Here is a 12,500-nt window from a genome sequence, read left to right as displayed (position 1 = left end):
AACCTTCGAAATTCGATGGCCTACTGTTTCCATTTTTTTAATTTATTGGTTTTGATCGTGTTCAGGAGGCTTATTTATAAAGTTTCAAATGCAATCAGCTGTTTTTTTTAAACGTGTGACAGCTCTGAGAAGCTGTCAACAATGTAAGACATTTCTCTCTTCACTGGAATTAATTTTTTTGTCTGGAGGGGTAAAATAACTCCAAACATATTTTAAAAAAGACAAGATGAATGCTATCCCGCTATGTGGTAAATTGGTTGACAACACAAAAGCAGGGAAAAAAACTCAGGATGTCGCCAGCGGACTGTCTCGTTGGAGGGTTTTCACAAATAACAGTTCAGAGCAAACAGGTTCCTCACTCTCTGCAGGTCTTTAAAACAAGTGACATTGGGCATACAGGATAATCTGAAAATAGCAGAAAAGTTTAATTAATCTATTTTATATATATAACTAAATTATTGTTGTATTGCACTGGAGTGGGGAGCTCTCTAATCTCGTTGCACTCTTGAGTACAATGACAATAAAGGGCATTCTCTTTCTGATTGTCAAATGTATTTATCTTTTTACTACTACTACTACTAATAATAATACTAAGAATATTAAATAAATATTAAATATTCATTCCTCACAGGGCAACGCTAACAATCTAACAAGTTATATAAATTCTGTTTCACCTCATCAGATTTTAATGGGAGCATACATTTTACCTCCATCCAAAATATATTGAAGGCAATCCCAGAAGTGTTTATTTCTATTCCCAGTGTTTTAGAGATGGAGAAGTCGCTTGTCCTGGCAGAGAAAGGCAGTGGTTATGACAGTGATGTGGAGCTCATCAGAGCCGCTGAAGGTTTCCGTTTGGTTGCCACTATGAACCCTGGGGGAGACTTTGGGAAGAAGGAGGTAGGGACTGCAATACTGTGCGCGCACGTGCGTGTGTTCAGTGCGTGCGTGGCTCTACAGTACATTAATTTACCTTGATTTTTTTTTCTACATGCTTTTAATGTTGTATTTTTTATGTCTGGACCTACTGTACATAGTGGTAAAATGTAACAATGTGCCTACTCTACTTGGACAGCTGTCTCCTGCCCTCAGAAACCGCTTCACAGAGATCTGGTGTCCACAAAGCAATGACCGTACTGATCTTCATCAGATTATCCAACACAATCTGTGTCCTGGTCTTGCACTAGATCGTAAGAAATCTTGGAAACATGCACATCACCGATTGCCATTTAGTCAGTCACGCGTTCTGTCTCTGAGCTTTTCCTCTGTCTGTCTTTCTGTCTTTATTTTTAAATTGCAAACTCCCTTTTAATTTTAGAAACTGCTTTTTTGTTTACTTTGGTTTTGTTTCTGAAGATAGAATTTTCTTGACATTTTTAAGTGGCAAGTTTGGGGGAAAAAAATAATAAATGAGGAAAGGGCACCAGTAAGTTTTCAGGTTGCAGTACATGCAAACAGCCACTCAAACCCCAATGTCTGAGAGCAGAGCAGTGTAACATAGTTACGTCCGTCCAGAAAGGTGACAGTGTTTTCTGCTTCAATTTGCTACTCTTTTCTGTTCTCTCCTGTGGAAAGACAAAATGATAGATTTGTGGTCATAGAGCACATGAGTCATATTTTGGTCAATGTTATAGTTTTCGCAGAGAGTACTTTTTATTGCACTGTACTGAACACATTTTGAGTTTCTTATGCTTTTCTTTTCATTTTAAACTACCCCATATAGGTGGTAATATTGCAGACCTTATCCTGGATTTCATTGAGTGGTTGGCCCTTCAGGATTTTGGCCGACATTGTATCATCAGCGTCAGAGACATTCTTTCATGGGTTAACTTCCTCAATATTGTGTGTAAACGAAATGACAAGGAAGGAGGTGCAGAGTTGGGCCTCAAGCAGAATATTGCTCAAGCTCTTATCCACGCTGCATGTCTGGTTTATATTGATGGTATTGGTTCAGGTGAGCAAATTGCTTTCTATTCCAGGTTTTACGTAATAGCAAAAAATAGAATAATAAAATAACAATGCCAAATGTTTTATTTATTTATTTTTTTAAGGAACTACTCTGTCCAATTCCAACAACGCTGTCATGGCACGCAAGATGTGCTTGGGCTTCTTGCACAAGCGTCTGAGCGCAATGAACGAACCGGATGAAGAGATACTTGATACACTCAGAATCTTTGACAACCGCCTTCTGCGAGAACCTCAGTGGGGCAAAGACTTCTTTGGCATTGATCCCTTCTACATTCCTTTAGGTATAGTTCAAAGTAGTACATTTTCAGATTTTATGTCTGGATTGTATTCCACATATTATGTATTGGTGTTTTAATTGTACATATACACTAATGAAAGTGACTGTCAGCAATCTATTTACATTACCACAGCATACTATTAATTAGAACAATGTGCACAAACTAGTAGTGTCCAGTGATGGACATAAGATGACAGAGGATGGAGTGGTGCACAAAATTAATCTATTAATTCCTCATATAAATTAGAAGTACAGTGTCCTTTTAATGAGTTAATTGAGTTAAAGTAAGATGGGTTTAAGTAGTTTTACAAAGTTGATTAATAAGTCATTTTGTACCATCAGGAAAGAGGTTCTTATTGTATTAAGGCACCAAACAGACAGGTGTCTCCTCAACCTTATACGCACCATTTTTAATTGTAATGTGTTATCTATTAATCCACTAGCACATTGAATGATGCTGTAAGTGTACGTGTGGTGAGGTTCATGACTGATTGAGGCAATGACTCCTCTGGTGTCGGATCTAAAAATATGAACCAAAATAGAAGATTAGCCAATATTTCAATTTTGACCTTGATTGAAATGTTTTTTTCCCCAAGCTTTTAATTATGCTTCAATTATAATAATAATAGTAATAAAAAATATTTGTAGCCCATTTGTGAAAACATGGTTACAAAGTGCTTAGAATAACTAGAACGCAAATCCTACACAATAAAATGCAGACAATGTAACCACGTAACCGGAACAGCAAAAACAGTGATAAGCAAATAACGAGGCAATGCAGGAATCCGACAACCCAAATGAAAGCAAGAGAGAATTCATTTTAAATAATTTAGAAACGGATAAGTCACAAAATAGAACTACCTTCGTCAAACTAATAATGAAATTCATTAAATAGGAAACTAAATCATGAAAATCAAGCAAGTGGAGAGCGCTGTTTTAAGTGATTCAAAAGACGCGACTGATTCCACACATCTCAGATCCTCAGGCAGGTGATTCCGAACTTCAGGCGCTCTAATTGAAAATTCTTTACCTGCTTTACTGTAGTTTTGAGCCTTTATTTGGAACAACCAGGGGGGGCCTGCATTTGTCCTAACAACGTTGGTAAATCATCCAGTTAACACAGATATTTATTTATCTTTGTAGTTGCTTTTTCAAATGGACGCATATCCTGTGTGTCCATACAGGTCCTCTGGCTGAGAGCAAAAACCTATCCGACTACACCATCGCGGCAGGCACAACTGGAATGAATGCCCTGAGGCTTCTGCGGGCATTGAAACTTCCCAGGCCTGTTCTGCTGGAGGGATCACCTGGTGTAGGGAAGACTAGTCTTGTATCTGCACTGGCAAAAGCATCAGGGAATCATCTGGTCCGAATAAATTTGTCAGAACAAACAGTTAAGTATTTTTTTCATATACCCGTGACAGTTTTTTTTTTTATGTTCTGAAATTATCTGGAAGTACAAATGGAAAATGCTCTAGTACTGTTTATTTACATTTCCCTGGCAGGATGTCACAGATTTGTTTGGGACTGATCTACCTGTAGAAGGAGGGAAGGGAGGAGAGTTTGCATGGCGCGATGGTCCACTTCTGGCTGCTTTGAAGGCCGGGAACTGGGTTCTCCTAGATGAGGTACAACCCACTTGGTGTTGCTTCATAATTGCTTGCCCAGATATTTATTGTGCGCTAACTATATCAATGAAATTGCCTTTTGCGTTATGTTAACAGCTGAATCTGGCATCACAATCAGTGTTGGAAGGACTGAATGCCTGCTTTGATCACAGAGCAGAACTCTTCATTCCTGAGCTCGGCATGACATTCCAAGTTCAGCAAGAGAAAACAAAAATCTTTGGCTGTCAGAACCCATACACACAAGGTGGTGGCCGTAAAGGGCTTCCAAAATCCTTCCTTAACAGATTCACACAGGTAGCAAACAGTTAAAAAAGTTACTTGTTGTTTTTACTTTTATTTGACGTGTAACTGGCTAGACCGCCGATATTCGAGGGCAATCGACACGCATGAATATGAAAATTATCACACTATTGATACACATTATCACTGCATTGAGAGGGGGTAAAAAATTACCCCCCCCCCCCATAAAAAAAAACTTCTTGAATAAGCACAAATGCACCGCCAATAAGTTTTCCATGAAAAACAGCTGATGTCAGAAAAATTAGAAATCAATAATAATTGAAAAAAAAATGCAACAATACACAAAATTCGATAGATTAGTTTCACGGTTTGATATTTTTTCGATTCAATTTTTTTTTTAAATTGATAGTTTATTGAAGCTACTTACATTTGTTTAAACTCAAAAGTAAATATTTTACATTTAATTAAATCTTTTTTAGCAATACATGACTCGTTTTCTGCTGTACATACTTAGCAACATTTAAAAAAGCACCATGAAAACAAATAAGAATATTGTACGTTTACAAAATAAATTATCTGAGAAATGACCCATCTTCTGTGGTGCATTCTAAGCAACAGATTACACCATATTTGACAAATAAACAGCTCCTGAGAAAATAAAAGCTATGTTGTAAAGTATATATTCAGCACCATTAACTTATTAAACAAAAACAGTACCTTAAACTTAAACTATTGGATTAAAAATATAGGCTATATATGGTATGTAAAAAATATTAAAATATTTATTATAACGTTTTTATTATATATATATATATATATATATATATATATCTGTAATGCATCTTTATCAGTCGAGTATACATAAAAAAACATTATCTTTCTTAAAGGTGTATTATTTGAAACATCATTGTTTATAAAATTTGAATCATTGTAACACAAAACTCTTCCAAATACAGTAGTGTATCATCTTGGGTGTGTCACCGTGTTTGTTGTACTTCCACCAACGTAGTTGGCATTGTGTGACTCTTACTGTTGAAGTTGTAGTCCATGACACACTTTACATCTGGTGCATACTAAACAAGAAAAAACTTCCAAACGCTAGACGTGAAATTTGGTGGAACTTCTTCCACATCAGGTATGCTTGTAGCCATGTTGCACCCGCTAGCGAGCTTCCCATGCAGCTTGGGCAAAAATGAATGTGGGAGGGGCTCTAACGTACAGTGAATGGGTCTGCGCTCGCCAGTCAAGCATATAAACAGGCAGAGTAGACAGCGCTGTTCCTCATAGTCATGAAATTTTGCGTATTGATCGATTCAGTGCGCACCGAAACATGACACTATATTGAATGATTCAATACAGATACATGTATTGTTGCACCCCTGAATTAAACTTTCCCTGCTATATCGCTGCATCAAAAGTCAAAAGGATACTGCACATTGTTTGTCTGGAATGTTATTCTTCTGCCAAGCTGTCCTTAGTGATGAAGCAGTCAAGCATTTAGTATTAATGTGATACTGATTAATTTTAGTAACCTTTAGCACTATTTTGCGTTTATCGTTTAATTTCTTGTTTGTCATTGACTATTGTGAGCTTGATTATTATTATTTTTTTTTTTAGGTGTTCGTGGACCAGCTCACTAGCAAAGACATGGAGTTCATAGGAAATTCAATTTTTCCGGCCCTTGATAAAGAAATGTTTTCTAGAATGGTGGAATTCAGTGAGAGTGTAGGTTTTTATCATTGTATAGAAGTTTCAGAATACTGACATGTTTTGACATTGAAACTACATTTTGACATTATCTAAAAAAATAATCAATTGAAAAAAATAATCCAAACAACCATCCATCCATTCTCTTCCGCTTATTTGAGGTCAGGTCACAGGGGGCAGCATTTTAAGCAGGGAACCCCAGATGTAAATTGAGGGCTTCACCTTCTGGCTCAGCTCCCGCATGACCATGAAGCACAGATACCACGTCCGCATCACTGCAGATGCTGCACTGATTCACCTGTCGATCTCACGCTCCATCTTCCCCGCACGCATTAACAAGACCCCCAAGAGACTTGAACTCCTCTACTTGAGGCACAATCTCATCCTCAACCTGGAGAAGGCATTTTATCCTTTTCCGACTGAGAACCATGGTCTCAGATTTGGAGGTGTTGATTTTCATCCCAACCGCATCACACTCGGTCGGGTGTGATCCACTCCAATGAGAGTTGCCGATCACTGTTTGAAGAATCCAACAGGACCACATCATCTGAAAAAGCAGAGATGTAGTACTGAGACCACCAAACCGGATACCCTCAATACCTCAGCTACGCCTAGAAACTCTGTCCATAAAAGTTTTGAATATGTGGCAAAGGGCAGGGCAGCATTGGTCGAGTCCAACCCTTACTGGAAACGACTCAGACTGCTGGTAATGCGGACCAAACTCTTTCACCAGTTGTACAGAGACCAAACTGTCCATACTCCGGTGTGTGATACTCCATAGTCCGTAGCACCTTCCATCCTTCCAAGGACTCCAAAAGGGTGTGTACGCTCAACTGCGGTTTGGTGCATAAGCACAAACAACAGTCATGACCCATGCCCCCACCTGAAAACGGACGGAGGCTCTCTCTTCCACACGAGTGAAGTCCAATGTAATAAGTATGCTCACACTTTCTCTGTGTCTCTCACTGTGGGCAACTCCAAAGTGGATCATAGTCCAATTATTTTATTTGCCAACAACCCGGACAGCAAGTGTGGTGGACAACAGAATCCACTCTACTCACCCCGTCAGTCAAAGTCTAGCCTCCTCTCCCCTTCTGTCATTGAGTTTGAAGTAAAAAAAATGGATTGAAACTAGAAATTTTAAGTATAAAATTGGCTCAGAAAAAAAATAAATCAAACACCGTCCTTGAATGAATCTGAAGACTGCCAATGGAAAAATTCTTAAATATATAAATAAAAAAATGCATATGGTGCATCAGAGGAACGTATTCAACAATGCTCATGTTTTTCTATATTTGATGTTATAGCATTATTGCAACATGTAAATATGTCAACATTACACAATAGAAAAGCTCAAAGATCAAAATCACATTTTAGAGAGGGTATAAAAATGAGTGGTGTGCCGGAAAAAGACAGAAGGATCCCCCCCCTTAAGAAAAATAAATCAAAATAAGCAAAACTTTCATGTAGAATGGGAGTTTTTTTTTTTTTTTGCGATGTCACCAAGTACCCCCCCAACCCCTTCAAACTTCTGTTATTGGCTTCAGTACTCATGGATGACAATGTGCTAGATCTGATATTCAATGATTTTGGAATAATCATGAGCTGAGGGCTGATGTGATGTGCAATAGTCTCATCAACAATAGTCTTATATGTTAAAGTACACCAGTGCCGCAGCTTGTAGCAAGTGAGAACCAAACGGCTAAATATACTAGAAAACAGTTTCCCTGTAGAATGTGTGTGGCTTTACCAAAATTGCAATTATATTGTCTAGTGAATTAGAAAATTTACTTTGTGCCCCAATAGCTTTTCCAGGAGGTGAGTGTTGAACGGCGCTGGGGTCAAAAAGGAAGCCCCTGGGAGTTCAACCTGCGTGACATATTTCGCTGGTGTCAGCTAATGCTGGCCGACCAGTCGCCAGGATTTTTCAACCCTGGCCAACATGTGGCTTTGGTATATGCGGACAAGATGAGGACGAACGCTGACAAAGCACAGGTAAACCGTTTTCTCTAGCTGTCTAGTTGTTGATTAAAAAAATGCCACTCGTGCGGCAAATTGTGCTAAACTGTTGGTCGTCTTCCACTACACAGGTGCTGGCTGTGTTCAGGAAGGTGTTTGGAGAAGACTTTGAACCTTACACAGGTTCTAGACAATTTCACATCACCCCACTCAGCTTTCAGGTAGATCCAAATGTTAAAGCAACTGTTTTCCTGCAACAATGTGAAACCATGAATTTTATTTGTCTCAAATATCTCTGTTAGGTGGGCTTCTCTGTCCTGCAGCGAAGTGGTGCCGCCCCTGTGGGTTTCGATCCCCCACTTTCCATCACACACCAAGCCTTGCGGCCTCTTGAGTCCCTAATGAAATGTGTCGGAATGAACTGGATGACCATACTGGTCGGGCCAACGGGCTGTGGAAAGACGAGCCTGGTGAGACTACTTGCTCTCTTGACAGGAAACAGCCTCAGGGTCATGCCCATGAACAGCGCCATGGACACTACAGAGTTGTTGGGAGGCTTCGAGCAGGTAACTTTGTGGATTCATGTTGTAGCTTACAATCCTTTTGGAAAAAAATGTTGATGACAGTCATGTTTTTCATTGTTAGGTGGATATTATGCGTCCATGGCAACATGTTCTTGAAAGCGTGTACTATTTGGTTGCCTTGGTAGCAAGGCGTGGCTTGATGTCACTGGATGTATGCCTTCAAGACACAGAGTTTCTGTTGCAAACATGGGGTCTCTTTTCCCATTGGCTGAGGGAAGAGAAGCTGGATAGCTCCATAACACTGAACTCTGAAGCCATAAACAAACTGGAAGTCATCATCCTCCTCTTGCAAAAACTCAACACAAAGCTCAAAGTGTTCACAGGTAATGGTCAGAAGCTGTCAGGCATTCACAATGTGGATGGACTATGGATAAAAATATTGTTTTGTATATAACAAGGAAAGCTGGAAGTCCCATTTAAATTTGTAATCACTTGCGGAAGAACCTAGACAAAACTCTAAAAATTGAGCTCAGGTTTTCCAGTGCCTAAATTCACAACTGGAATTCCTAAATTATGTAGTGTCATGAAAAGGTTTTTGCCACCTTCTTGATTTCAGATTTGTTTTTGTTTTTTAATTTTTTTTTGTTTTTATCGCCAACTTAAATATCTCGCTTCATTTAGTTGTATTTAGTAAGGAAAATAAAATCCAAACTTATCCATCAAAAAGTAATTGACCCAAGATAAATTTCTCTTCAATAGCACCTGAGCCATGAGCCAAAGGAAGTAAAAGGCCAAATCAGAAACCACGTGAATGAAATTACGTACTCTGTGAATGGTTACCAAGTAATTTCCATAGACAGCAGCAACGGTTGAATGTGATTATTGGCAGTGTGGTGTTTTTTTTTTTGTACTTTTCCACCCATCATTCAGTGTTTTTTTTTTTTTTTTTTTTTTATGTCATGCTTACCTGATTTACTGCATTTTAGCCATGGCATTGTTTGTTGGAGAATATTGGCATTCGTGTGCACCTGTGGAATCTGTATCCCATTTTTAACAGATCCATTGTCTCCTTTATTGATACTTTTCACCCTCACCTTGTGTACCATACAAGCATTTTTTTAACTATGCTAATTATTTTGTGGCGTGTTACCTCTGATGGTTACAACCGTGACGAGCTTTGTCGCAACGCGGAGATGGCTGATGTCAAGTTGCTGAGGAATGCATCCAGCACTAGATGCATAGAAGCACAGAGCAGACGATAAAGAAAAGTGATGTGAGAGAAAGGACTAAATGGGGAGATCTAAATCATTAGTTCAGTATTTGTGTGTTTCTTGCCAACCAGTGAGCTAACAGCTGTTAGAAAAGTGCATTTGTTTGTTGACATTCAAACTTGAGCTCCAGCGGCAAATAAATGCGAGTGATGTCATTATGCACTGGACCTTCCGCATGCTAAATGCCTCTGTGAAGGGTACTCTTTTTTTTTCGACATTGTATTTTAATTAGAAAAGCATGTTTTGTTTTTAAATGCATTTATTGATCTGCAGTTGACCCCAGTTATTCGTGAGAGATATGGCTGGCCCACAAATAGTGAAAATATGTGCATAATAAATTCATAATTAAATTCAACGCAAGAAATTATTTAAAAAAATAACACCGAAGAGCATGCGTTCATGTATTCATTATTCATTATCATTCATTATTACTTTTTTTGTGGTTTCGATCACATGTATAGCATAACGTGTGGCTGTAAAGTGATCTATAAATTGAGCTGCAGCCAAGCATGGCACAACCAGTTTTTAGATTCTTATGGCAATTACTTTCTCCACATGGTGCAGATAGGTGTTGAATTTTGCTACCTTTAATAAATTAATGCATGATTTAGAAACCGCATTTTTGATTTACGGCGGCACCTCAGCTTATGAACCTCTTGACCTTTTGTTCCCGAATAAACCAGTTTATAAACTAACAATGCTACAACATCCATGCGAAGCTCTGTGGCGCTTTCTCTCACATATTCCATGCATCACATCTTTCACATCCGAAACATATCTTTTTGTCGGGGTCCCCACCCTCCTCTCTGTGTCCTGGTATCTCTGACTAATATATGTATGTACTCTACATGTATGACAGTTATCGCTTGTACTAACTCCCCAGACATGTCAAAGCTGAAATTGGACTTCATGCTACTCAAGGAGCAAATGTCGCAGCTGGAGAATGGATGGACCAATGGAGGATTTGAGTGGTTAGATGGAATGCTTATCCAAGCCCTGCGGGCAGGTGACTGGTTGCTCATGGATAATGCTAACTTCTGCAGGTAAGAAATGATGACTATTAATTGCAATACTGCTTTCAGGTGACAACTATAATTACTGAAGAAAATCTCTCTTTCGCGCTCTCTCTCTCTCTCTCTCTCTCTCTCTTTCTCTCTCTCTCTCACACTCACTCACTCACTCACTCACTCACACAGAATAATTTCCACGTTTAATGACCACAATAAAATTTCCCTAAAACTTGTAAAATGTCTTGTGGGCTGATAAATCCATGGCTGAACCTTTTGGCCATGTTTTGTCGCTCAAGAACACAATACCTGATGCATGATGGTGGCAGCATCATGCTTTGGGCCCGTTTTTCTTTTGCTGTGACTGGAACCAATTATAAACAAGGCTAAATACCCAATTCTAAGATTGTGTGTACGATGCTCACTTGTGCAAAGTCATTACTATGTTTGTTTTTACTCCCCATCTCAAATCGGTTTTATTTTTTTTTCAATTGTGTTGTACGGATTCTAGTTCACGTTAACAGTGGAGTAACTTTTGAAATTATTGTCATTTTTAATGTCACAAAAAATAGCATTGCAAAAGTGGTGCGTAGATTATAACCACTAAGATAAGCAATATTTACAATATATTTGTCATCTGTAGTTTGTCTTTCGAAGCAACATTGTACTTTCCCTTGACTTATTGCTCACAAGTTTAAGTGAGCTGTTATGTTTGACTTGTTAATGGTTATTCAGCATTATTGTTAGCAAGTTATTAACATTTTCAAATGTTAACTTTTTGTTTTTGATTTGCAATACCTTTTTCCTATAAAAAAAATCACACCTGCCAAATGCACCACATTACAAAAAATAATAAAAACTAAACTAAAACTAAGCATTTTCCCAAACACTAAAACTAATAAAAATAACAAATCTATTCTAAGAACTAGTTAAAATTAACTTTGAGTAATAAGAAGTCAAAACAAAATAAAAACCAAGCTAAAATGAAAAATCCAAAACTATAATTATACTGCCCATCAGTCATCGAATCATCTGTGAGATCATATATTACTTTCGGAGGGAAGAAAACCTCATAATCTTGACGAAAAATGAAAAGACAAAATTCGAGGACATTTTTCTGAGCTAAATTCAGACGGGGTTCCAGCGACGACCTTGAAAATCTCAATTTTGATATTTACATTTGATTTTATTATGCGCTGAGAAACTGACACTTAGTGGCGCCATTAGTGGTTTTGAAAGTAATCACTGTTGAGGTATAGGAACTGTTTGTGTTGAATGTGTTCAGTGCCTCTGTACTGGATCGCCTCAATGCCCTCCTGGAACCTGGTGGATCTCTCACTATTAATGAACGTGGGGTCATAGATGGAAAGACCCCAGTAATTACACCCCATCCCAACTTCAGGTATTCAAGTTGTTGACTTGCTATTATTAATCCCCAATAACATTTCATATTATTTAAAGTAGTATTGTTTTGACCTAAACAGATTGTTCCTGACAATGGACCCTGTGCACGGAGAGCTCTCTAGGGCCATGAGAAACAGAGGAGTAGAAATTTACATTCCTGGGGAAAGTGACGGAATCACCTGGGACACACTGGATTTGAAAACTTTGCTTCACACTGCAGGAGCGACTGGAGATTGTGTGTGTAATTTGCTGATTGAAATACACAAAAGCATCAAATCTGCCATCTGGGGTACAGATCAGCAACACAGTTTCCCGATACGTTGGGTTACTCTGGCGATATACTAAGTACTGCTTTGATTACTCTAGATTCACCCGCCTCATCAGTGGCTTCAATGCTCCATGCTGCCACCCTATTGTTCTGCCAGCTACAGAGAGGCGTGGATTTACCCAGCGCACTTCAGCATTCCTGTCAAGAGGTTTACTCCCGCAGTCAACGGAACACTGCCAGCCAAATG

General features: G+C 38.6%; 1 protein-coding gene across 4 annotated transcripts in view; it reads left to right on the top strand.

Annotated features, from left to right (window-relative positions):
* Nucleotides 1–12,500, top strand: part of mdn1 (midasin AAA ATPase 1) — a 165,303-nt gene that overhangs the window by 76,785 nt on the left and 76,018 nt on the right. For all 4 annotated transcript variants that reach the window (XM_088285694.1, XM_088285693.1, XM_088285692.1 and 1 more), the window contains exons 32-47: nucleotides 762–900; nucleotides 1,076–1,190; nucleotides 1,724–1,954; nucleotides 2,052–2,249; nucleotides 3,430–3,638; nucleotides 3,751–3,873; nucleotides 3,970–4,167; nucleotides 5,731–5,838; nucleotides 7,627–7,815; nucleotides 7,911–8,000; nucleotides 8,082–8,345; nucleotides 8,425–8,686; nucleotides 10,458–10,617; nucleotides 11,867–11,983; nucleotides 12,066–12,274; nucleotides 12,352–12,500. In XM_088285694.1, the coding sequence (XP_088141820.1) occupies nucleotides 762–900; nucleotides 1,076–1,190; nucleotides 1,724–1,954; nucleotides 2,052–2,249; nucleotides 3,430–3,638; nucleotides 3,751–3,873; nucleotides 3,970–4,167; nucleotides 5,731–5,838; nucleotides 7,627–7,815; nucleotides 7,911–8,000; nucleotides 8,082–8,345; nucleotides 8,425–8,686; nucleotides 10,458–10,617; nucleotides 11,867–11,983; nucleotides 12,066–12,274; nucleotides 12,352–12,500 (2,761 nt within the window). The remainder of the gene's footprint in view (nucleotides 1–761; nucleotides 901–1,075; nucleotides 1,191–1,723; nucleotides 1,955–2,051; nucleotides 2,250–3,429; nucleotides 3,639–3,750; nucleotides 3,874–3,969; nucleotides 4,168–5,730; nucleotides 5,839–7,626; nucleotides 7,816–7,910; nucleotides 8,001–8,081; nucleotides 8,346–8,424; nucleotides 8,687–10,457; nucleotides 10,618–11,866; nucleotides 11,984–12,065; nucleotides 12,275–12,351) is intronic.

This window comes from Idiotropiscis lumnitzeri, chromosome 21 (assembly GCF_059441095.1).
Source record: "Idiotropiscis lumnitzeri isolate Australia: NSW breed Sydney's pygmy pipehorse chromosome 21, RoL_Ilum_1.0, whole genome shotgun sequence".
NCBI classification, from domain to species: domain Eukaryota; kingdom Metazoa; phylum Chordata; class Actinopteri; order Syngnathiformes; family Syngnathidae; genus Idiotropiscis; species Idiotropiscis lumnitzeri.
Note: the sequence above shows the minus strand (reverse complement) of the source record. Positions and strands in the feature narration are given on the sequence as shown.